Source organism: Cygnus atratus, chromosome 5 (genome assembly GCF_013377495.2).
Source record: "Cygnus atratus isolate AKBS03 ecotype Queensland, Australia chromosome 5, CAtr_DNAZoo_HiC_assembly, whole genome shotgun sequence".
NCBI lineage: Eukaryota > Metazoa > Chordata > Aves > Anseriformes > Anatidae > Cygnus > Cygnus atratus.
The window spans coordinates 53,224,327-53,249,891 of NC_066366.1; the positions used below are offsets into that span (position 1 = coordinate 53,224,327).

The 25,565-nt window shown below is 42.6% G+C and overlaps 1 protein-coding gene across 1 annotated transcript; it reads left to right on the forward strand.

Annotated features, from left to right (window-relative positions):
* Positions 1–1,028: 1,028 nt before the first annotated feature.
* Positions 1,029–25,448, forward strand: YY1 (YY1 transcription factor). The gene is made up of 5 exons (XM_035566837.1): positions 1,029–2,042; positions 10,923–11,085; positions 20,046–20,106; positions 22,475–22,633; positions 23,731–25,448. Exons 1-5 carry the CDS (start codon positions 1,346–1,348, stop codon positions 23,911–23,913), a joined length of 1,263 nt encoding a protein of 420 aa, XP_035422730.1. The 5' UTR covers positions 1,029–1,345; the 3' UTR covers positions 23,914–25,448.
* The last annotated feature ends 117 nt before the right edge of the window (positions 25,449–25,565 follow it).

Consider the following 25,565-nt stretch of genomic DNA (forward strand, 5'->3'; position numbering starts at 1 on the left):
CAAAGGCCTTTTCAATGGGCAGCTTTCATATCTTTATTTTTGCTTGATGCTGTATTCTTCTCTCTTCAAGAGAAAAAATAATGTATGTCTGATCCTCGCAGTCACTGAAAATTAACCAACCATATGCCAGTTACGCAAATCACCTAGCTCAGGATGAAGGGAACTGTATAACAGGCAAACCACTGAGCCGATGAACATTTCCGTGTGGTGGTTCTCACTGAAAAATAATCACTTGTGAACGTTGCAGCAAAATAAAGCATTCGTTATATGCTGAAGAATGGGAGAGGTAGAAAGTACTTGTGGCATTGATTTTAAAAAGCTAAAGGCACTATTTTCACTGTGTTGCTAAGATTGCCCTACAAATGGGAAAAATTTACACGTGCCAGCCTGCAAATCTCTTAGGATGTGCAAACAGCCTCCGTTTATGGGACTTTTACAACAATAAACCCTATCTGGCCGTTGTTACGAGGGGAGAGCCAAGAGTGACTGGAGGGGAGCAATTCCCGCAGCTCCCCAAGCTAAGCTCGCCCGCGCTCCGCCTTGAGGAAGAAAAAAAAAAAAAAAAAAAGGTACAAAGTGTAAAATAACGGCGCAGAGTCGACTCCCCGCGGCAGGCATCCCGCGGGCCATCCCTGTCAGCGGGGTTCCCCCCCGCGCCTGCGCGCGCCACGGCCGTTAACGGTCAGGCTCCGCGCGCGCCACCTGCCGGCCGCCCGCGGCGCGAGGCGGAGGCGGAGCGCGAGCCGGGCCCGCCCCCCCCCCCCCCGCGGAGGAGTGGGGGCGGGGCGGGGCTCCGGCGCTGGGAGGAGCTTAAGCGGCCGGGCGGGGCCTGCGGGCGGAGAGGTGACGCCGCCCCGTGCCGATTGGCTGCTGAGAGCGGGGAGGCGCTCTCGGCCGCCGCAGCGCCCCCCGATAGGCCGGCGGCAGTGCACGGAGGCGGGCCTCCACCGGACGGCGCGCTCCGATTGGCTCCCCGCCTTGCCCGGTTGAGGCGCGGGCGTGCCGGGCGGCGCGATTGGCCGCTGGGGGCGGTTCCCGGCGGCAGCAGCGGCCTCCCGGGGGCTGGGGTCCGTCTCGGCGGCTGCGGCGGAAGTCTCGCGAGGGAGCGTAGCCGGGATTTGGCGGCTGGCTGCCTCCCTCCCTCCTCCCTGCTCCCTCCCTCCTCTCGCTGGCTGCGAGGAGCTGGTGTTTGTGTGGAAGGGGGAGGAGGAGGAGAAGGAAGGCAGGCGGGAGGCGCCCGAGCCCCGCCGGCGGCTGAGGGCAGCGGAGCCGAGCCCCCCTCGGCGGCCGCCGAGCGAGCGCTGTCCCCCCCCCCCCCCCTTTCCCTTTGCCGTCCCCCCCCACCATGGCCTCGGGAGACACCCTGTACATCGCCACGGACGGCTCGGAGATGCCGGCCGAGATCGTGGAGCTGCACGAGATCGAGGTGGAGACCATCCCGGTGGAGACCATCGAGACCACCGTGGTGGGCGGCGAGGAGGACGAGGAGGAGGAGGAGGAGGACGAGTGCTGCGAGGACTGCGGCCCGCACCACCCGCCGCACCACTACCACCACCACCAGCCCATGATCGCCCTGCAGCCGCTCGTCTCCGACGGCGACCCGAGCGGGGCGGGCGGCGGCGCGGCGGGCGGCGGCGGGGGCCAGCTGCACCTCCACCACCACCACCAGGAGGTGATCCTGGTGCAGACCCGCGAGGAGGTGGTCGGCGGGGACGACTCGGACGGACTGCGCGCCGACGACGGCTTCGAGGACCAGATCCTCATCCCCGTGCCGGCCCCCGCCGGCGAGGACGAGTACATCGAGCAGACCCTGGTCACCGTGGCCGCCGCCGGCAGCAAGAGCGGCGGCGGCGGCTCCTCGTCGGCCGGCGGCGGGGGCCGCGTGAAGAAGGGCGGCAGCGGCAAGAAGAGCAGCAAGAAGAGTTACCTGAGCGGGGGAGGCGGCGGCGGGGCCGAGGGCGGCGGCGGCAGGAAATGGGAGCAGAAGCAGGTGCAGATCAAGACCCTGGAGGGGGAGTTCTCGGTCACCATGTGGGCCTCGGGTAAGTGCGCGCCGCCCGCCGCCCTCCCCGAGCCCCGAGGCCCGCCGGGGGCCGCCCGGCTCGCCGCGGCCGGTTTTGTTTTGAAGGGAGGCCATGTTTTGATGTGTGCGATGGGCGCCGCCATGTTCCTCGCCAGGGCAAGTATGGCGGCTCCCCCGAAAAGATGGCGGGGTCTGCGCTGCCGCTGCCGCTGCTCCTGCCCGGCTCCGCGGCGGGGGGAAGGAAAGATGGCGGCGGCCGCCAAGATGGCGGCGGCTGAGCGGGTGCGGGAGGGAGGGAGGGAGGAGGAGGGCGGGCGGCGGCAGCAGCGCGCCGCTGGCTCCAGGACTAGGCCGCAATGGCGTAGTTTCTGCAGCAGGGGGAGGCGGGGTGTGCGGGCGGGCGCACGGTGCGGGGCGAGCCCAGCCGCGCCAAGCTTCAACCCCCCCCCGCCCCCGCCCCGCCGCCGCTTCTCCCCCTTCCCTCCTTCTCCCCGCGGCACCCGTTCCCGGCCGCCGCCGCCGCTCCTCTCGCTCCGCTTGGGTGCCGATCGTGACCGTTAGGCGAGGGACGGCCCCCGCGGCCCTCCCCGGTGCCGGCTGAGGGGAGCTGGGCCGGCCGGGGGGGAGCGGGGTGGCGGCGGGGAAGCGCCCGTGCTCGGCGCCTTCCGAGGGGGGCAGCCGGGAGCCCCCCGGCAGGGCTGGGGGAGGCGGGGAGCGGGGTGTGCATAGCGCTCGGGTTTCCCTTGGCTGGCTCCGAGGCTTTAAAACAGGCGCGGGGGGGGGGTCCTAGCGGGGTGAGAGCGCGTGTTTTTGGGGTGAGAGTGCGTATTTTCGGGGTGAGAGCGTGCGTTTCCGAGTCGCTTTCTGTGGGAGTGTCTCCGCGAGGCAGGGAAGTCATGTGAAGATGCCCGGTATTATCTGCAGGGCTTGGAATAAACCTGGCATGCGCTTCCTATTTAAGCTGCCACGGTTTTCTGACCCTTCGCTTCAAAGTATATAAAGGGAAGGAGTTTTTTTTTTTTTGTCAGTGGTACATTGTGGGTGGTTTTCTTTTTTTTTTTTATTTCAAAAAAAATGTATCACTGGAAGCTAAGTCTCTGTAGTCAAAGTTCTGTGCTAAAATTACATAAGGGTGAAAAGCGGTCAAATAGTGTCACTTCATGTGCTGCTTAAATTAGTATGAATAATAGGTTGGTACTCTGTTTCTGCACACTGTAATTTTTGTGCGCTTTACAATTTGTAGGGAGTCTAACAGAGTATCAGATATTGGTTAAACTTCTGATGTAGTTAAAAAATAAATGTTTGCACGATGTGATGCTTGTGAGTGACCAGTAGTTTTATTAGTAAAGGGAGTGCTGAAGGAAGAGTATATTGAATGACTGAATTCTTTTGTCTGAAAAGATGCAGAGAACAGCGATTCTGATTTTTACTTCTTTTAATATAGACGATTATTTAACAAGTTTGACAGAGTGTGTGACACCTCTGATATATGCTTAGTTGGTTAGCTAATGAACCTGATCAGAGTTCCCTGCTTTTGGATGAACAGAGAACTTTCAGTTAAGAGTTTCCTGAACTGCAATTCGGTAGAATCGGGTTCTGTATGCTTCTGTGTATCAATGTACGTGACCTGAATTAAATTCACGTGCTGTCTTTTCTTAAAACTGACCATCCAAGAAAGACAAAAGAGAATAAAATATATAGTCTTCTGGTTTGTGGAAAGTACCTAAGGTAGCTGAAAGCAAGTGAATGTATGGCTCGTGAGCTGGCAGGATATAGGGCCTCACTTGTACTCGGATTCAGAGAGCCTGATAGGATGCTTCCGTAGAGCTGTGTGCTGATTATTGCTTGACTGAAACGAAGCCTGTGTATAATCAATGCATTTGATTCTGTTCCAGCTTACACAACTTTTACATCAGGATAGCCCTATTGATTTCCGTGGTTTTCTTCTTTGTGATCATGACCGTGCAAGCTCGGCCAGAACGATCTCCACTTGTAATGCACTGGAGATTGAATTGCATTGGTACATTCAGTTCAGTTATATCCGTGCTGCAGAAAGATGCAGAATACCTATGCTGACTTGAATTCAAGAGGCAAAAAAAACCAAACCACAAACTCCCGAAAAGCAAAATCACAAAATACTTATACAAAGAAAAAAATATTCAAGTTTGACTTTCCTTATGTGCACGCATGTGCATCAGCCCCCCTCCCCCCATACTGTTCACCCTCCCACCCTGAGCTTGAAACAGCCTTTGGTTTAACCTCTTCAGTTAAGACTGAAGTTTACTGAGCTTGTCGGGTAGGCTTTTATACCTCTTACAGAGCTTACTGAATGTTTTAAAAGTGGTCTGGAGTGGTTTGTGGTCAAACACTTAACTTTTGGTTCTCCATTATGTGTTTTCTGAAACTTGGGGGGGGGGGGGGGGGGGGGGGGGGGGGGAGGGAGTGGATGCCAGAAAAAATCCAAAAGAGGCAGAAATGGAAGAAAAATCCCAGAATAAACTACCTGCTTGCAAAAGGATAGTTGTACTAATGTTTCCCTGCAGAATCAGGCACACTTTATTTTGAACAAAGACAGTTGTTTTGCCTCAGTTTTTTGACTTAATTGAAGACTTGCTTGCACACTGATCTAATTGACTGTTTGAAATATTTAACAAAAAGTTTATCGAAAGATGACCAGTAAACACGACCGTGCATCGAGATAAAACAATGAATCCTATATTACTGTTCTTAGGTATTTGAATTGGGAACAAGGGCGCTTTGCTCATGGCAGTGTGCAAAGACAATGTGAATTAATTACTCGTTACTGTTTTCTAGTGTTCCTACATTAGCTGTACCAAATGTAGCCAGCCATAAATTTTTGTGGGTAAGCATTTAACGTACCTCGTAACACCTCTTGAAAGGTGCAGGAATAGCGTATGAAATATCTGCTGATGTGATTAGAGTGGACTGCTCGATCCTGGTCTTGTTAACGTGGTTACTTTGGAGTTGCTCTACTGTTGTTGGCAACGGTTTGGACTTCCCATAACTCCTCTTATCATCTTGGTATCTGTGGTGATATCAAACTTGTGACCCGTGATTACTTTAATTAAAGTGGTTAGTTTGAGAAAGGCTTTGTTCTAGTTCATGTTAGTTTTCCAGATCTTCGGAATGGAATCATTTGTCTTTCTTCATGTGTGGAAAGTAGGCACCAAACAAAAGCATCGACTACATGATAGTACCCAGTAACAGGGGGAGGAAAGGGTTGTTAGAAATTGCTCAGATTGCATTTGGAAGGTGGTGCTGAAATTCTGGCTCTGCCAAATGCTGGAATTTTAAACATCTTGGGGTTGATTTGGGGAGAAAAATGTACTAGTGTAACCACATCTGCTTCTAGATAATGTTGTCAAGCTTCTGAATCTGAAATAGGTTGTGCTAGATGGTCTGCAAGCTTTAGAGCTGAAATAGCACAACCAACCTCAGCATTGCCCGTAGATGTTTAAACTGCTGAAGTATCCTGTTTCTGGATGGGAAAGACAAAGATGCATATGTGTATGGTTTGAAAATGGTTCATGATGATCCAGAGAGCCTGTGCAATGGGCCCATATTTGGAAATGCAGGGATGTCATGTTGGGTTTCTGGAAGGTTCTTCAAAACTTCTTTGAGAGAGAAAAAGAAAAAGAAACCTTTAATTCCTTAAAGTAGAAGGGTTTTCATTTGACTTTATCAGATTACTGGGGTGAGAAAAAGAATCATCAGCTATCTGAGCAGTCATCTTTAGTAGTATAAAAGATAGAAGAGTCATTTAGTTCAGTCTTGGGCCTGTATCAAGGATGGCCAAAATTCTTTTCAACGATGAATAAGTAATGGGCTTCTTATATGAAAAAAATCATAATGGAGGCAGAAAGTGTTTGTCTGGCTCCTTTAAAATGTTAAGATAAAAATCTATTTCTGATTCTGACTGACAGCAGTATAGGCTGTTGGTATCCATAGGTGTTGAGTCTGCCCTAACAGTTTTGCCAGTGAACCTTAGAGGACAAATACATATCGTAGATATTTTCCTGCATCCATTTTAAACATCTTTTCAACTTTGAAAGTGAAATACGTGAATGTGATTCATCACTTAAACTGTATGGGTGAAGTTGCCTCCTAGCCCATTGTCAAACGGGGATCTTCTGGCTTACTCCTGGACCTTTCCCTAAGAGGTGCTGCTGATTCAGGTCAGAGTGCTTCAGCACAGTGTCTCACCAGCGTTACAGTCAGATGATGACTATTGATATATGCAGTGTTTTTGTCAGTTCATGTCTCCTTCAGCGGTGTGAAATACGAGATGGGTGACGTGGGGAAAGAAGAACCTGTTCTCCATCTGCGTGCAAGGCGCTGCAGAGGGAAAGTAACTGAGTAGCCAGTTCGGTTAAGAAATGACATACTGTGCAAAATGGAATTTAACTTTCAGAAGCGTCTGCTAAATTACTGTATTATTTAATGAGCTAATTACGGTTCTTTGCTTCCAAACGTGACCAATGAAGTATTTTGCCTGAGGAGATTGTGATGTGGTAGCAATAACCAAGCTGTTACCACGGTGCCTTGGTGCTGCGCAGTCGCTGAATACATTCTTTATCATGTAATTGCATTTCAGCTGTTCCTAAAACAAATGCGTTTAACTGTGTGATCATGAAAAGAAGATCTGAGCTTAAATGTTGTTCATCCTTTCAGTCAGTAAGTAGAGTGGCTGTTAACTTGGTACCTCAGGGAGAAAGCTCTAGGGTTAGATCTCATCGCTTTACTAGCAAGCGTACCTTCTGAATTCCCATTTGCACACTGTATGTACCATAGGGGAAATGTGATGGAATAACAATGTGTTCTCCCTGCCGTATAGTGAAGGAGGAGGGTAGCTCAGAAAACTAGGGATCTAGAGATGAAGTTCCAAGGTTAAAACCAGAGTAACTGAGGCAGAAATACTGATAGGACTTCTTGGGTTGAAAGAGTTGGGGAGTTCGAGAGCTGTCAGCTGGAGCTAGCTACTATTCTGCAAATGCATGAAATAACGAGGTTCTGAGGTGGATGCATTTTCTGTGCAAGAGATGGAGAAAATTTGGTGGTAAGAGCAAAAGATAGTCAATAAAAGTATTGGGATACAGATTCCACCATGCTTCGTCATTGATCTGTTGCACATAATCTACAGTTACTGGTTTTATCCTGGCAGACTGGCTTCCTTGAATTGGTATTTGAGCTTGGTAACCTTAAAACTTCTGGTCATTTCACCAATCCAAGTATGTTTTAAGTGATTGTCACAAGATCTGGCTGGCTAAAATGCTGGACTTCCACTGGTCTGTGTATAAAAATATTCCTTTGATATACTTTGAACGCAAAAATGTCCAGTTCAAAATATGTATTGCCTGTATATAGGGTGTGAGTGAAATGCAGGTGGAAGGACACAAACATGAAGATTTATTTGGGTATGTCCTAGACAGATGCATAGAACAACGCAGTTCAGGGTGTCTGTCTTCTGTAGCTGGGCATAGAAGATGTTGGGTGTGGAGAATATCTGTTACATCTACAAGAAATCAATATCTTATAATCTTAAAAGGTGTGAATGTTGGATGTAGCTATTAGAGTGACTGATATTGCACGTTTTTACAGAAATCAAAGGTCAAGTAGTTAACTAATTGACATACCTTCGGTTGTGCAGAGTATTTCAGAAGGTGGGACTGAAATCATGTTCCAAGTTCCTTACAGAAAGCTGCAATGGATCTATAAGAACAAGGCTAAATACACTTAAGCAGAATGCTTAAAACCACTCTAAATTGGTTTTGAGGGGTGAAACAAAGCAGGTCAGATAGCATATAGTTAATTTTGGTTTTGCTGACTGGCTCAATGGCTCTGTCAGTATTTAGCTTGCCCTGTGCCGCCTTTGGACTGCACTTGTCCAGAGGTGTCACTAGAACTTGAGGGCTGTGTAGGTGTGTTTTGCTTTGCTTTGGATGCAGTATGTATGAATTTCTGATGCTTTTTGAGAGGAAAAGGGAGAAGTAATTTGGATGTAGCTTGCACCAGAACTTGTTTGAAGGCAGAAGGCATCAAGCAGACGACTTGACCTGTTTGCAATGAGAGTGATGGTTAACTTGTCTGCGCGAGTGAAAGTTTGCTTGGACTTTAAACCTTGCGCTGCCTAGTCCGGGTTGGTAGGGCATCGCAGTTTTAAACCTGCGATAAAGTTCTGCCTAGAAGACGTTAGTAAAGATCTTCCAGCACATGGGTTTGTTTGTTTATTCCAATGCGCTGATGGTATCGTAGGATGGCCTGTAACTAAGGTGTTGTGATGCTAAGGAGCTGCTTGAGTCTGCTGCTACTTTCCATAACTGAGTTAGATCTGGTTCATACCCTAAGTTATCTTGAAGGCCCTTAGCCTGAGGTAAATGTTTTGTACGCTGTTGTGTTAGGCTGTGTTTTTTTTTTTTTAAGTTTTTAAAACTGCAGGTTTGTGCTGCTCTAGAGATGCATGTTAGGTGTTGTTTTTGTATGGGAAGACTGGAGTGCTTTTTATTTTCACATAACTGTCAAGAATGTGTTAAGTGATACTTTTGCTAATTTTCTTCTTTATCAAGGTAATAATAAGATCTGATTTTTCATGTTTTACTCCAACAGCCTAGCTAAAACGCTGCTGTGGAATTGATTTCTGTTGGTGGGCTTTTGGGAAGGAAGGACACTGAAGGCTGGCTGACTTTCAGTCTGACTCTCAAAGTATCAAGAAGGCATAGTTGAGTTGTGGGCCTTCACGCTAGGGAAGGACAGAAAATCTTAAGGAATGCATACAAAACTTCCCAGTTGACTCATGCATCCGAGCTGAGGCAGGAAATGAAAACTCATTTCTGTTATACATGTCATCAGACAGTCAAACTGGAAGCTCTGGGAACTGCTGGGGAGCTGCTGAAATGGCCAAACTGAAGGCAGCTGATCTCATTCTGGTCTGTAGCACTGAGGAGGCTTTGCGTTTAGCTTTCCGGTGTTCTGTTCTTCTGAGCTTCGTGGTGCCTTTTCTGCCTGTGTAGGCATTATGAAATACCTCTTCTCAACCTTCTGACAGCTTGGAAGAACAAAGTGTTGCTGAATTAGAGGTTTATTGAATTGACTTTGTAGCTCTTGCAGGTGCGGTAAAACTTACCCTGTAATACTTGCTTAAGGTAAATTCAGTTGCTTTCTGTGAGGCATTGATAAAGACTGAAAAGTAATGCAATGAATGGAAAGCTAGATTAAAGTGAAGGAAAGTGTCCAAATCGTCCATGTTACAGTTTAATACTGCAGATATTATTATTAGCTTATTAACACTGCTGCCTTTGCAGTGTTGTCTGTTTTCCTCTTTGGCCATGGAACGTATACACGAACTGCCATTTGATCTGGTAGATCAGATTAAACCCAAACTAGCAGTAACATTTCTAGAAATAGCTCAGTGGCAGAGAGTAAAAGCAGGCATTACAAATTGAATAGAAATTTGTCCTTAGTATATTTCTTTTATTTGCTTATGTCTTCTCTTCCCTAGCCTGAGCTACTGCGTAACGAATATTATTACCTGTGTTTGTGTTTAGGGGGGGAAAAATGAAAAGGGAAGTACTGCCTCATTTGTTCTTTGCCCTGTTTTCCTATATATATATATATATATATATATATTTTTTTTTTTTTTTTCAAAATGGGGAAATACTGTTTTTGTCCTAATACTGTTTTTTTATCAAAAAAAGCTATTTTACAAATACTTGGACTTTGCAAGTCTTTTTGTATAGTGTGATTTGCAGGATCTTCCCATATACAGGGTAGGAGAAATAGCGCAGTGACAAGTTTATTAGCAGTCAAGAGTTAGAGCTGTATATACGTCTGCTGTTCTAGGTGTATTTTGGGAAGATGGTTTATCAGGTGAGGGTGGAAAACAGGGTTGGTGCTGTCTCTTTCCCTCAGCTGGTGTGAGTTGGGCAGTGAGGAAATAGGTGGTGGATGTTGCCATTCTCTCCTCTCTGCACCTCTCTGGTTTCTGTTCTAAAATAGCAAAAGGAGAGAGAAAAAACATTGTGATGCGTTCTGTGCCGGAATGTGAGTTGACAGTAAGAGCAGGTCTTCAACCTCATTTCCCCGCCGTCCTTAAGCAGAAATCCACAGGAGGAGCTGTAGAGCAGCTGAAGTAGCAGTCTCTAACCGGCTTGCAGATCAAAGGTCTGAGCGATCCCTATCTGCTGTTTACACAGTGGAGTGGGAAATCGCTTAGGCTGCCCAGTCCCACAGAAGAGGAAGCCTCCCCCTGGGGAGGGAGCCACGCTGTTTAGCTTTTTGCTTTCTTTCAGATCTGTGGGCAAGTGTTGAAAAACTTCAATTTTATGGGCAGGTGCTGAAGCCCATTAGCAGTTATTTTTAAAGTTTCTTGTCCCTCTGTGACATTTCTGTTGAGGGTCGAGGGACTCTGAAGACTCCGAAGCTAAAGACCAGTAGTCATAATTTCTTAAGGTAAGTATCTGTCACTTCTCAGATAGGTTTGTTTGGTTACTGACTGCCGTTGAGATCCAAAGTGGCTATAGTGGAGGTTAATCTTAAAGAGGTTAAAGCAATTAAATGTTTATGCATTGTTTCAGGAAAAGTGTGTTATCTTTAAAATGCAGCCGTCATTCTCGTAGGATGGTTCTACTTATTTCCTTACTTGTCTGTGTTTAAGTAGATATGCAACTTAGGCTTTTATTCCCACCTACTGTGTTCATTCTGTGTTGTTCGTGCTGTAACTGTACGGATGTCTTTTTGTTTTTAACAGTTAGTGTAGAAATCTGGGAATGCATTTTGTTTTTAAGTGTACAGCAATAGTGAACTTACATTGAGATGAGCTTGATAATTTGCATTCTGTTTTGATCTTTAGTGTGTACTGAATTTGGTATTTCGTGTATTTCAGATGATAAGAAAGATATTGACCATGAAACGGTGGTGGAAGAGCAGATCATTGGAGAGAATTCTCCTCCGGATTACTCAGAGTACATGACAGGAAAGAAACTTCCTCCCGGTGGAATACCCGGCATTGACCTCTCAGACCCCAAACAGCTGGCTGAATTTGCTAGGTAAGTAGGAAGAAAGGCTCTTCAAACTAAAAAGGTTTTCTTTCCACTGGTTTAATTAAGAAACTGTTGGGCAAAATAAATGGTAAATTTAATATGGCTTGTTGTTCCTTTTAATCATCTTCTAAAACGAGGAACTCAATTCAGAATGGAGTAGTGAATAATGTATTAAAATAATTGGGTCCTGTGTTCAGCAGGTGACTTCTGATCTTCAGTTCTCATTAGGTAAGGTGGGGCCTAAAGACATTGATATTCTGCGTCTTTGATGTGAGAGAGTGCATCTTTCAGTGTCTCTGGTGACAAAGGATCAAATAAATGAAGTCTTGCATTCAGATCGTTCAGTACAAGAAAGCTAGACTAATATAGTTGGTAAAGCCACTTCTGTTTTTCACTTGCTTCTTGCTTCTTAAGCTCTTGGTCTTAAACACAAAAGCCCTGCTGAGCTGCTGGGTGTGGTACCGAGTGCTCGGGGCCGGCTGTGGCCACCAGAGGGCAACCTTGAGGTCACTAGAGAAAAGTCCAGTTTGGCACTTGGTAGTTGTGACATTTGTGCAGTGCACTTGCAATTACAGAAGGTTTACTGCTTCACTCAGTGCATGGGCAATGGTAATACTGGTGTCTCCAAAAATTTAAGCTCAATGGTTTGCTTTCTGAAGCTGCTTTAATCATTTTTTCCAGTGCTGAAAGCAAACCGTATGTATGAAGCTGTGCTTATTTTCATGTTGGTACCAGCTGGACGTTCTACAGAGAGCTGGTGCAAAATTTTGTCACTTAGAGCAGGTGGATGTTCAGATGTTGTTGCTCATGCCTTCTGGGGCCGCTACAGCAGGGAGAAATATGGTGTTTTGTTTTTTTTCAATTACTTGCTAGGTGGCAAGGACTATTGACCCAAGTTCTGATCTGGCTTCTTGGTTAGGTGGATCTTGGTGCCCAGTGAGCTGTGGCTACTCTTGTCTCACCTCTTTGATCTTGCTGCTTTTTAGAAGCTGCTTCTATTAGTCTTTGCTGTGATTCTACTGGAGGACTGCTGGTACAGGCTCTTCCCACTGTTGTTTGCAGTAAAGCCATTAAACTCGGAATATTGAAAGCTCCGAGAGAGAGGCAGGGAGCAAGCACTGTAAAACTATCTAATCTGGAAATGTATTTTAAAAAAAAAAAGTCATGAACAACGGAAAAAGGGATTTTATTTTCTGAAGTGGTGGGTGGTTTACCTATTGATACTATTGTTTACTGGGTTTACTAGTAAAATGATCAAAATGAATGTGTTTTCCCCTGAGAATTGCTGAAAGGCTAATACACAATTTTCTGTGAAAGCAAATGTTTAAGTGGTATTCCGAATGTACATAGTGTTCGAATTCTAAAATGTTACTTAAATGTTTCTGCTAATCATGTGCCTAGAATGGTTCTTTCAGTTATTTAAAGTATTCTTAAACCTTTTGCTCTGGTAAGCACTGAGGTACTAAATACCTATCTTTTATCATCTTCTGTTATGAAGTTGAACTAGTTTCTTACAGGGCTTCCTTCATGCACATACTGAATGTTATTCTCCAGATCAGTTTGCGTACTAGAAAAGGTTGCCAGGATTTGGACTTCTTGAATTTACCAGGCTGCTTCTGTGAGATATTTCTGCATGCTTCTTAATATTGCAAAAAGTATTGCATCTTTAGGTTTTAGTTAGTTTTCTGTTGAGAGAACAGTAGCACCTGGCAGTAATGTAAAACTGCAACTTTCTTGTTCAGGGTGGAATGTTCTAGGAAGTTACAGAGCTAGAATTTTTAGTGGATGATGGAAAGATTGAGTTTTATGTGTATTGTCTCATTTTTCTGTTAATATATCTGTCTATAGCAGATAAAATTTGATCTGCTTTAGTCATAAGATGAACAAACATTGATACTGGGCACGTGTCGCCTTCAGCAATGTCCCCAGGTTGCCCGAAGCCTACAAAAATTGTTCTGATAGCTTAACTGCAGGTGTACGAAAACCTTAGGCATCTTCTGTTTTAGGAAAGCTTTTTTGATTTCTTGGTCAGAATCAATGATTGTCAAACCTTTACTCTTGCCTTAAAAAAGAAAATTGAAAAAGAAAACAGAGTTAGTTGTGTGTTAGATCTGAAATGATTGTGTATAGCTGAGACTGGTGCATGTGGGTGTATCAGAATACTGCTTGCTATGGTCTTTATTCTCTTGCAGAGAAAGAAACGTTGAAGGGACTTCTTTTAGCTAATAAGGTGAATTCAGGCTCTGATATCCTCAGATCTCTTCTTGTATTGCTCAGTTGTCTTGTTGATCTACATATTGTATATCACTGGAAGCCTTCTTGCATGGCAAACCGAAAGAAAAAAATTGGTTTACTTGCATGAGAATTGGGTTTGGAGGTATAGGGTTTAGGAATACAGTTGTATTTGTATTTCTAAAATGATGTGTTATTTAGTGTTAAGTTCTCTGAAAGTTCTAAGCATTGCTTGAAGGATTACAAGATTCAGACTTCTGAAAATCTCAGCTGTATTCTGAAAGCTTTGACCAGCATGTTAAGTTTTAAGAGTTACTGAGTTTCAAATTCACAAGTTTCATGTGCTCTGAGTGGTATTGCCTTTTATTTTGATTATGGGGAAAAAGTCTGTGCATAGTCCACATATAAGGAAGCATAAACAGGCTAGGAAAACCTAATACTAAGTTAATTTTGTGCAGCTGAAAACAAGCTATTTTGGGATGCTTTCCCATTTTCATTAAATTAGTTGGAAGAACCGTGCTATACATTTGTAAATCAGCTACTCAAAACCAGGCTAGATTCACTCTTCATACCCATGCAGCTTATATTGATTGAGGGTAAATTGACTGAGACAGTTGCATTAATTTATGGGAACAGAGTTCTGAGGTTAACTTTAAATGGGCAAAGCTTGGGTAATTTAACTTGGGTAACTTAAAAGCTTTGTGGCCTCCTAATTAAAATGCATGTTTATGTTGGAATTTCATTTTAGTAGTAACCGATTTCAGGCAGGGGTCTGTGTTCAGTGAGGGGTAAAGTGGGGTGGTCTCGATGATGCTTGAAGTCTTCTGTAGTGTTGCAGCCTTACAAAAAGCATTTTAGAAGCTGCGGAAGCTCAGCACATGAAATGGGCACCACTGCTGCTCAGCAGCTAGGTGGCACCAGTGGAACGAGCGCTTAGGTCATCGAGATACCGTTGGATTTTGCTGCCTTTTTGGTGCATTTGTCATTGAGTCACGTACCAGGAATCTGGGCCCTTTAACTGGAACCTCTGTAGTGATTCCTGGAAAGGTTTGTCTACATTCTGAAACTATTGAAAACGTTGCAAATAAACAAGCTGCGTCAGAACATTAAGATCTGCTTCGTAATTCATAGATGAATGACTATAAATTATGTCTGTTGGGCAACTTCCTTTTACAAGTTATTGCATTCTATTTTAAGACTCATGCATTTTCTCTAGTACGCTTTCAAATGCAATAAAAAAAAGTAAAAAATGGATTTGTGTATTTCTCTAAGGCAGTCAGATCAGAATGTAAAACATTAGTTGTCAATGATCTGCAAAGAAAGAAATAAAACCTCATAAATTACCTCATTTTTCTTTCTGTGTCCCAGTCAAAAGGTATTGGAAGTCCATTAAGGTGAAATAAAATGTTTCATCCAAGTCTAAACTGATTACAAGTTACTCTGTAGTTAGACGTGAAGCAGTCGTGAATCAGTCATGACTGCTTGGTACTAAAAGCTTGGAGAAGTAGCAGATGTGTTTCCAGTTGGTGCGTATGGTAAACGTCTTTAAAATTCCCCCAAACAAATCCCCCTGAAAACTCCTGTCTACTCTCTTGATATATGACTGAACTGGCTAGAGACAGCAGGGTACAAATATGAGTAAACTACAGAGAAATGGAAGCTGGGAAATTGGCTCAGTAATGGGTCCTAGAGGTAAAAACTATCCTCTCTGTGGCTTTATCTTCTGCTCCTCTTGGTACCTTTCCTGGAAGAGAGCCATTGGAAGAAGTGCCCCTCCTGTTAAGACCGCTTTCCAAAATGGATAGAAAGCAAATGAGAGGAAACTGCGTTAGAGTTTGAAACTGGACACCCTTCTTAAACATGACAAAGCATGCTGGTCACCTAGCTTTATGGTTTAGGCCTCTTTATAAGGTATATGCTTTTGTACTGCTCTTGTTCTTGTTCCAGAGAAACTTAAAGGGCAGTAAACTGACAATTGCGTTACCCCAGGCGTTACTCTGGGGGAAGGGAAATCTCTTTCTGTGTCACACACTGCTAAGGTCACTCTCTGTTTACATACATGATGTTCTGCAAACTGGAACAAAACCAGTAACTATTTTTTCTGGAACCTTGGAATGAAAGGGAACAGTTTAATTTTACGACAGTTCTGGGCCCAGCTGTGTCTGAAACATAGTCGGAGGCTAACTGTGGGCTCTTTGATTGTAGGTAGATTCCTAGGACACCTTGTGGCACTCCCTTTGTGTCTGTTTATCCAAAAGCCAGTCTAGCCAGTTTCAGGAGCTCTTTAGCACAAACGGACTGCTTGTGTTACTTCTGCCTCAGTAGGGCAGTACAGGGGTGTGACGGAGTGAGGGGACAGACCAGAAGTGGTACTGACACCACTTGTAGAGAATAACTTCCTCCTTTTCTAACCATTCGTAGGGATGCGGTCGTCTGTAGAGGTGAATTATCACTGCTGATCATCAGAGACCTCCAGGAAGTGCAAAAGAAGTTGCCTGAGAGAGAGTAATACTGTTTAGGCTTTATAGAGAGTGAGAAGAAATGATGTGACAACACAGGTTTAATGGAGAAAAAAAGGAGATACTGGAACAGGGGGCAGAAATCTACTGTTAGTTGTTTTTGACTTATGCTTTAGTACTGCTTCTGTGGCTAACTTGTTAAAAATTGGATCCATCTCCAACACAATTGTTTATGGAGATTGACAGAGCTTTGGTGTGGGGGCTCGATCTGTGAAGGCACAGCTCCTGCTGGTCATCAGGGCAGGTGAAAGGAGAGAAGTGTCTGTAACTGTCACTGCAATATTAGAAAGTAACTTTGTTTTGAGGAATGGTTAATACCTGTGATTTCAGTCCAGCAATATGGTGCTTTAAATACAAGTTAACAGGCTTAGCCTTTAACTGCACTGTCCTGGGTCGAAAAGGTTACACATCAGTTTTTCTCACTGGCCTGCAGTTTCTGCTAGACGTGGCCCACAGAAGCTTGCTGCAGAAATGGGAATTCTGGTCTTGCCATGGAAATGGGCTTTCTGCAAAGGCAGCTGTTTTGGAAGTTCCACCCAGGTATTAATGTGTGCGTCCATAGTCGCTTTAAATAGTTGTATCTGCTAGAGTTCTGTTTTTGATCAGTGTTTCAGGCTAAGAAAACTTGGACTGAGCTGGTAGGGATGTTCTACTGGGTGGGAGCCAAATGTCTAACCCACCAGCAAGAGCTATCTGCAACAGTGTAATTAAGATCAGCAGCCCAGGTTCTAGTCTGGTCTCCTTTTGCAGAAGGCTAATTTTAAAGTAAAACCAAAATCTTTCTTTAATACATTTGAACTTTTAAGTCTTTACGTTCTTCTTTGAGTGATTGTCCACGTGGATGCCACTGCTTTGCGAGCAGTATGACACCTTGGACAGAAAATGACCTGCTGTGGCTGTGCTTGTGGTGTACGTGCGCTCATGCCTTTGATCCAGGTGTACAAAGGGCCCAGCAGCTTCTTGTTGCCTGTGCACTGAGATGCAGCCTGGGCAGTGTTTGCCTCTTACTCTTGATATGTCTGCTGCTGATTTTTTGAATAGCTTGGCTGCCCGTGCAACTATGTGATATACACAATATTGTTCCCAGTTTTAGGCTTAAGTTGCCTGCTTCCCATGTTTCCAGGAGAAAAGAAATTGTTTAAATCGTATCCCTTTATTGGCAGAATTTTGGTGTCATTTTGTAGTCAATAGGGACTAAATATTTATATAGTCAAGTATGCTACTAGGCTGATGCTCCTTACTTCAGAAAAGAAACAGAACTTGAAAATTAGAAAGTCAGCTTGTTCCAGAATGGATGCTTACAATATTAAGTGCCTGTTCAGACAGTAAACTGAAAAATGTAAGGTGTGTGTTGAAGCTCCAGTCTGACCATCCAGTTCAACTGACATTTGTTCCTCAAGCTTCTTGACTATACCAGTCTAGAAGCTTCCTGACCACACAGGCTAGGGTATTTTCCCTCTCATTATACTTCAACAGTCTGCTGTGTATGACGCTGTTGTAGCATTTCTTGCTCAAAGTTGGATTCAATACCAGAGGCAAGATGTGAGAATTAGGAATAGGATTTAACTCAGTGATCAGTGCTATCTTGTGCCAAACCCTGCCTACTAAAGCTGTTAGCATCTCTTATTACTGATTCCATTTTTATCTAGTCTCTACTTCTACAAATGGTCAGTTATGACCTCAGAACAATGGTGTTTTTACTGATTCTGATGATATCGTGGACATTGATTTTGGGCTTAGGGGCATTTTGTTTTAGGGTCAGGGAAATGAGTCAGCGTTTACCAAGTTGATAGCATTAGAAGCGAGGCAGGGATTCATGGGACTGGATTTGTCTGCTGAGGGTGTCTCTAATGGCATTAAAACACAGCACTGTGTTCTCTCATGTCATGTATTATCAAAGCACTGTTCTTTTGTCCACGTTGGCATTACAGACACATTTTTATGCTTTCTCTTTCTGCAAAAAATATGGAGATGCAATAAGGAGAATCCTATGCAAAGGGTAGTTAAGTGTTCTGTGGAGCTACTGTAAAAAAAAAAAAAAAGCCTGTGTTTTGGCTTATAGCCTCAGAATCAGGAAAGTTAAGGTAATAAAAATGATCTGCACAAACAAAAATAGTTTGTGTCCAAGATTGAGATTTTTAGGCATGCTGTTGGTGATGGTGTGAGAGGAGCTTTGTCAACAGAAATACCACACACCTGTTTTTAAGGGGTTGTTAGATATGATACTCTCCAGTTCCCATATTTTTGTCATATATATATTAATAACCCTTGCAGGAGGCTGCAGTGTTCTTCAGTAAGCACTGTACATATTCAGTGTAGCCTGGAGATGCTAGGCAAGCAGGAGATTGTTGAAAGTCCACTCAGAGAAAGGAATAAATGCAGCCACTCAATCCCTAGTTTTTACGTTGTCTCTGTGAAGTGGCTAACTGTCAAGTTCTTCAGCCCACACATGATCACTTGAACTGTACTATGTCTGCAACATGGAGAGGAGTTGGATTGTTTCTGAAGGATAAGTGATAGCCCACAGAGCCATAGGAGGCTTCTCCATCATGTACTTATGTACATGTTGGCGGTTCTAAGGAGATTTTCCTGGACCCAGTCTTCAGGAATTCTCAAGGAGGTTTTTCACTGCTCTGGCCTTAATTCAGCCTCAGAAGGCCTTCTTTTCCTGTCCCCTCTCATCTATCCACGTGAATGAGGCAAGTGAATCTGCAGACTTCAGTCCTATTTACAGGAATATTGACAGCATCAAAGAATCCTGGAACCTACATGCAAAGAAACAAATGGTCAAAATGGAGAATTTTTAGCTTATTTTCCCTACAGCTCTTAGGGTTTGTTTTGAATATTTAGAAGTTGCGTTTTAGCCAGATCAAGTGTTAAAAATGCATGTAAAAATACATGTATTTACTGCTTGGAAATCCCAAACCCCATTCTTCCCTGTCTGTTTTCAGGGACTGTCCTAATGGGGATTAAAACATTCTGGGATAGCAACAGATTCCTCTGCTGCTTAATGTTCAGAGTAGCAATTCTGCTCATTGCGATTCTTTTGTTAAACAGAGATGAGTGCCTTGAATTTAACTAGCAAAAACACCAGAAAACCTTTGGTTTAACGTGAGGTAGCTACATGCCATATCTGTTGCACAGAGCTATCTTGTACTGTGTTACCAGGACACGGAGTTGAGGAACTTGACTAAATGGTGTAGCTCCCCGTCTCTGGCAGGGTTTTGGAATGGGTTAACATCTCATACCTTATCGAAGTGAATCTCCAGCTGTGTGAGGTGCATTTATTAATTATTTACACTTACCTGCTTATATTGGAATCTGCTACGCTAGTCATGCCATTTCTTTTCGATTTTTTTGAAGACCTTGCACTACAGGTTTGAGATACAAAGATAGGTAAAGGGGCAGTGTACAGCTTCCCAGGTTACTGCCTACACATTTATCTCTTTTTGGACATTCAGACAGATTGCTGTTAGAGCAAGACTGTTCTAATGTTGTTGTCCACAGGGAGTCTTATGACTGTACTTGAAACACCTAATTTCTATGCAAGCATTAACCTGCTAGGCTCTATCAGTGGAGGTTAATGGCACAGATAGGTTAGTGGATATCTCTGTTAGTGGCTAAAATTAAGTAGATGATTGCTTGTCAGTTGCCAAGAGTGGAATCCATGTGTACAATAGCTTGAAGTAAGAATAATTACAATTTCTGTGATTATAACAGATGTCTGCGTTGTCAGTGTAGATTCTACAACTTGCCTGCGTTCTCTGCTTCTGTAGAGTTTTTGTTCTGAAGTTTTTTGTGTTGAAACTACTAAAGAATGATTGATGATACTCTGTCCTTCATGTCTGGGTTCAAGGACAGAGAAGTGTAGAAAAATAGGCCACTTGGCTACAGGCACAAGAAAAACATGATTTTCAAACAAATCCTAATTATGCTTAGTGTAAGTCAGGAAAAAACTTATTTCCAAATACTCGGAGAACTAGGAACGTAGCATTAAACGTCTTATTCAGTGTTTATGAGGCCCTTCTAGAAAAGTTGGACTTCCCAAATACCAAAAAATGCTGTTACTATTATTTCAAGAGTTCTAAAAATATTAAAAAGAATATTACTGATGCACATAATACTATTGAATAAATGTGTGTATTACGTAGGCAGTTGAGGGAGAAGAGCTGTCTACCCATGTTTTTCTACTAATGTTTTTTTCTTCTTTTTAAGAATGAAACCAAGAAAAATTAAAGAAGATGATGCTCCACGAACGATAGCTTGTCCTCACAAAGTAAGTGAAGTGCTCAGCTTCTGACTTGATAGTGATTTGTAGGTCAGAATTTTGTACTGATGTTCTCTTGAGAATAAGCAAAATGTCTTGCTGTAAATAGATGATGCTTGATTAACTGTATTTAAGTTATCGCTCTTTAGAGGCTTCCTTGAAAACCTTTCACTGAATATTATTCCCATTCCTTGTCTTAAGGTTAGTGCATCCCTAATCTTCTGGTAACCATGATGCACAGTCCCTAACATGCTGGTTTTACTGTTGTGATTTCCTGCCACCCAAGAATACATACTTGAAAGAATGTTCTGAAAGCTGTTCAAAGTACGTTCCTAAGATCTATATATTGTCTTCTTGGAAGCTATGACAGATTTGGGAGTCTAGATCAGGAATCAGCAATTTATGGAGGAGATGCCAAACTTAGCGTTATTGGAAGACTTTGAATTGCATTCCACAGAGCTGGCGGGTGCATCATTTTGAAAGAGAGAGGGACATCTTGGAGATACGATTCTCATCTACTGGTAGTGGGGAAGCCACTGTCTTGAATAAATGTTGCCAGTCACTTAAATTGGTAGCATCTAGCTTTAATGCATTACCCAGCTTCTGTAGATCTTCTGTTAGCCAACTTAATTTGTAATGAAAAAAGACAAATACAACCTTGCTGACTTCTGGTCTAGATGGTGTGAGCATAAGCAAGTAGTGAGGGCAGATAGCTAATAGTGTATATTGGAGAGCATGGATAAAAGGCTTCTTTCTGAAAGTGGTAGCATAAGATATTCTCACTTAATGGATTCCTCTTTGTGCTTATATTGATTTCCAATTCTTCATGTTCTACATAATCATGTTTTTTACTGTAGTATAGTGTGTGGTGATACAAGAACTTATTCTTTACAGTGCTGAAGAGTGCTGCCTTTGTTTTTGATGTATTTTTTCATAGCCTCAACTTCATTTAAACAGGAAAAAAAAAAGAACGCAATTCTTCCATCTTCTGTCCTTTCTAATGTTTCTGGGCTACGTGTATTTATGACTTCAGTTTAAGAAAGGAAAATATTGCAGAAGATGTAACTGTTCCTCTCAGAGGCAAGCAGGGACTTGGAAATAAATGCACACAAGTCCATGGTGTGTTTATTTTGGTGTAGCATTTCTTAAATTAGTCAAAGAAATTCTAGTACCTGAAGAGAAAACTCCTTGAAAGTGTTAGTTTTCTCTTTTTAAGACATAAGGCATGTTGAAATGTGAATATTAGTTTTGAAGAAATAACTTCCAAAAAGGAAGCCTGTAGAATTGAATATTAGCAGTTGATTGTTCTTTAGGTTCTGTTATTGAACTTCATGCCTCCGAACCCTGCAGTGTTGGTAGACTAAGTTTTAGGTAAGCTTAAACAGCATCACTTGGAGTACAAATAGAATTTACAAATGTTAATAGGATTTCATGAGGAATTGTGTGCTGTGAGAAGTACATTTCTTAAAACCTAAGATAGATGTCTATTGATCACTGCTAAAAGGTGAAGAAAGGCATAGAAATCTTGAATGAAGAGAGCCACAAGTCGCTGCTGGCTTAAATTTACCCTGGAATCAAAAGTAGTCCTGTGTTGATGCAGTGCATACCCCAGTGCATACCTCTGACACTGTACCTGAGTTCAAGTGAGTATGACTAGGTTGAGTTGGCAGTAACTCAGAGATCCATCTGCCTTATTCGGTTGCCCAGCATCACTTTGTGAGTTTAAACTAGAATTGGTGGTTGTCTCTTTCTGTGCCACGGTGGGTAGTGATCAGTCTGCTGCTGCGAGTGTGGGCTGGGTAGTTCCTGTAAGCGGTAATGTTCTGGAAGCCCTCGTACTCCATTTCCTCTCGGGAATGAGAAGGACAGAGAAGGAAAAGGATGGAATGTTGGAAGATAGAGCAGGGCAGATACCAAATTGGTGCTAGAGAATGCTCTAACGCACCACAGCGTATAATCTATCAGATTGGAGTACTGTAGTACTCAGAGTATAGCCTATTGAAGATTATACCATAAGCAGCTATGAACTATCATTCAGTTGTTTTCTTTCTGAAAGTGCTTTTGTTGGCGTATTCACTTGCTTCTAGCAGAGTTGCATCTTCTCCATGAGACTGTCCTATTATTCATTTGACTGCACATGGTTTGTAATACTAAGAGAAAAGAGGTTTTGTTTTGTTTTACTCAGCTTTTCACACTGTTAGTTTTCATGGTATTACTTTTATTCATTTATTTTGAAATAAATGTAAGGGGTCTGCTTTTCAGGGCCAGCTTTTCAGAAAGTATTCAGGATATGAAAGCATTTTACATGCTTGTACTGTAGCAGATAAAACTTAACAGAACTAGCTTATCTACTAATTGAGTTTCATTCTTCTTTAAGGGCTGCACAAAGATGTTCAGGGACAACTCTGCCATGAGGAAGCATCTGCACACTCATGGCCCTCGAGTACACGTATGTGCAGAATGTGGCAAGGCCTTTGTGGAGAGCTCGAAACTAAAGCGACATCAACTAGTTCATACTGGAGAGAAACCCTTTCAGGTATTGTTAACTTGCAAACCACAATTTATTTGTTAGAATTTGTGTAGGCTATATAACCTCGCTTCTACATCTCTTTGGGGATATTCGTTTTATTTTCTAAAATCAGATGAAGCACTGAATGATCATCTTTAAAGTTGGAAGTCACCTTAAGTTAATTAGGCTGTCATTTACCTAATTCTGTGGGCTTTGAATAGAAATAAGCAAATTGTATGTGAGAGATACCTTCTAAAACATAATGTAAAGTTACTCACTTGAAAAATGAAGTTTGAAGTTACTCCTGAAAGAGGAAAAAGTCTTTCTTCTCCTTTTCAGCTTACCACATTCAGACAACTGGCCCTCAGGGCTGTTTGCTCATTTGACCCATGATACTAATTTTCAGTAGTGGGTATTAATCAGTTTTGAGGAAAATGATGGTAGTTACTGAATCTCTTTCCATTCATACCAAGTCACGTGAGCGTCTGCCACCAGAGGTCTCCAGCCTACTTCATTTGGTATTTCTCGTTCACATAAATATTCTTCACATGTATTCATAGCTTTGAGCATACTGTGTTCATCAATACTCACGTACTTTTTTGCAGATTTTTTTGAAAACCAAATTATTTCAGAAATTGCAGTTCTTAGGCATTCAGTTAGCTGTGTGTGCTTGAGCTGCTTTGTGTTTCCTGATTAGTATTTGCTGACGTGCTGCTCTGTATTCTGAGCGCATCTTGGAAGTATAAAGCTAGTAAAATGAGCAAATCTTTACAAATTATTACTGAAACGGAGAAATCTGATGTGGGACAGTTTCTGTTTACTAGTACAGCATAGCAAAATACTGTTTCAGGTGCAGGGAGCAGTGTTTTTTGTTATTTTGTTTTTGTGAAAGCATTTGCTTGCAAGCTAGAATTTATTTTCCTCTTTTAAATCTGCTATACTACTGTGGTAAAACAACCTGAAGTATTGTTTAAATGCAATTTAAAGTAATGCCCACAGCTGCACTTCTAATAATCTTCAGCACCTGGCTTTGTGCTTCTGCAGTGTAGAATATTGTTCAAATCTGCAATTGAAATGGGTGGTACTTTTATTAGCTAATAGAATGTGTCTTTTCCTTTCAACAGTGTACGTTTGAAGGATGTGGAAAGCGTTTTTCACTGGACTTCAATTTACGCACACATGTGCGAATTCATACTGGCGACAGGCCCTATGTTTGCCCATTTGATGGCTGCAATAAGAAGTTTGCGCAATCAACTAACCTGAAATCTCACATCTTAACACATGCTAAGGCCAAAAACAACCAGTGAAAGTTGGAGGAAAAGTTGTTGAACTCAAGCATCTTACAGGAAATATGAATTGGAAATAAATACGCCTCCCCTTTGTATATTGTTTCTAGGAAAGAATTTTAAAAAAAGAACCCTACAAACCTAAAGGACATGTTTTGATAAGTAGTAAATAAAAAGCAAAAAACAAACAGAAAAACTTTAAGGTGACATTGCTAAGATGCTCTACCTTGCTCTGTAATGCCGTTTCAAGAACACGGTGTTTTGTAAAGTGACCCTGACCGGAGGGGTCAGTTCACGAACTTGCATCAAAAGAGACAATTCTTTATACAACAGTGCTAAAATTGGACTTCTTTTCACATTCTTATAAATATGAAGCTCACCTGTTGCTTACAATTTTTTTAATTTTGTATTTTCCAAGTGTGCATATTGTACACTTTTTGGGGATATGCGTAGTAATGCTATGTGTGATTTTCCTGGAGGTTGATAACTTGCTTGCGGTAGATTTTCTTTAAAAGAATGGGCAGTTACATGCATACTTCAAAAGTATTTTCCTGTAAAGAAAAAAGTTATATAGGTTTTGTTTGCTATCTTAATTTTGGTTGTATTCTTTGATGTTAACACATTTTGTATAATTGTATCGTATAGCTGTAATGAAATCATGTAGTATCAAATATTAGATGTGATTTAATAGTGTTAATCAATTTAAACCCATTTTAGTCACTTTTTTTGGAGAAATACTGCCAGATGCTGATGTTCAGTGTAATTTCTTTGCCTGTTCAGTTACGGAAAGTGGTGCTCAGTTGTAGAATGTATTGTACAGGCACTGACCTTTTATTAACACCTGATAATATGTACATCCCATGTAATAGAAAGGGCAACAATAAAACAGTGGTCCTAAAGAAAGAATATGGCAGAAAATGATCTGTAAGCACAGTCTATTTTCTTTTGTTGTCCAGAGCAATCCTAGTTCCTCTTGACCTCCCAGAAACTGGAAGCTAAATAAACTCAAGTTTCCTTTACTTTGCATTTAATTATAGTGATTTGTGATGAACTCACGTAATACCACATCAGGTGGTATGCCTAAACAGAGCTGGTGAATATAATGCTGTTTTCAAGTGACATAGACTTCCATTAACTGGAACAATGGATTTGGAGACTTGGCAGTGAGTTGAGGAGATTTCAGTTTGCCTGGACAGTAAGCAGGTGAAACAATACAGTGAATAGCTAGATGGGCACCTCTGCTTAGTAAAGGTAAGGAATCTTGGAGGTTTAAATGCAACAGCAATAGGAAGTAGGGGAACCAGTAGGGTTTGGTCATACCAGGAAAAGTTTTTTTTTTTTTTGGCTAACTGAATATAATGATGAAAGTTCTTGGAACATCCTTGGACACCTTTTATTTCAAAACAGGAACTCATAGTTCTCAAAGAACTTGATGGATTTTTGGATGGTCTAACTAAAAGTGGGTACTACTCGTTTGTTCAAGTGTTCAAATAAGAAATTTGCAGATGCTACAGTAAAATGTGACAGACTAATAAACATAAGAATATGCACAAAAATGCATGTTATTTTTTAGAGGGAAGTGGTGAATATTTTACAGTAAAAGCTGTTGTTAATCTTTTTCTGAATTCTGTTCTTACAAGGTTCATCAAACTTTTCTTGGCCAATACAGTAAA

Bases quoted from the DNA above. Each gene is read 5' to 3' on its own strand.
- YY1 (XM_035566837.1), top strand. From the start codon at position 1,346: ATGGCCTCGGGAGACACCCTGTACATCGCCACGGACGGCTCGGAGATG. The intron at 11,086-20,045 runs GTAAGTAGGAAG...CTTCTTTTTAAG, and splicing joins CAGCTGGCTGAATTTGCTAG to AATGAAACCAAGAAAAATTA. The intron at 20,107-22,474 runs GTAAGTGAAGTG...TTCTTCTTTAAG, and splicing joins CGATAGCTTGTCCTCACAAA to GGCTGCACAAAGATGTTCAG.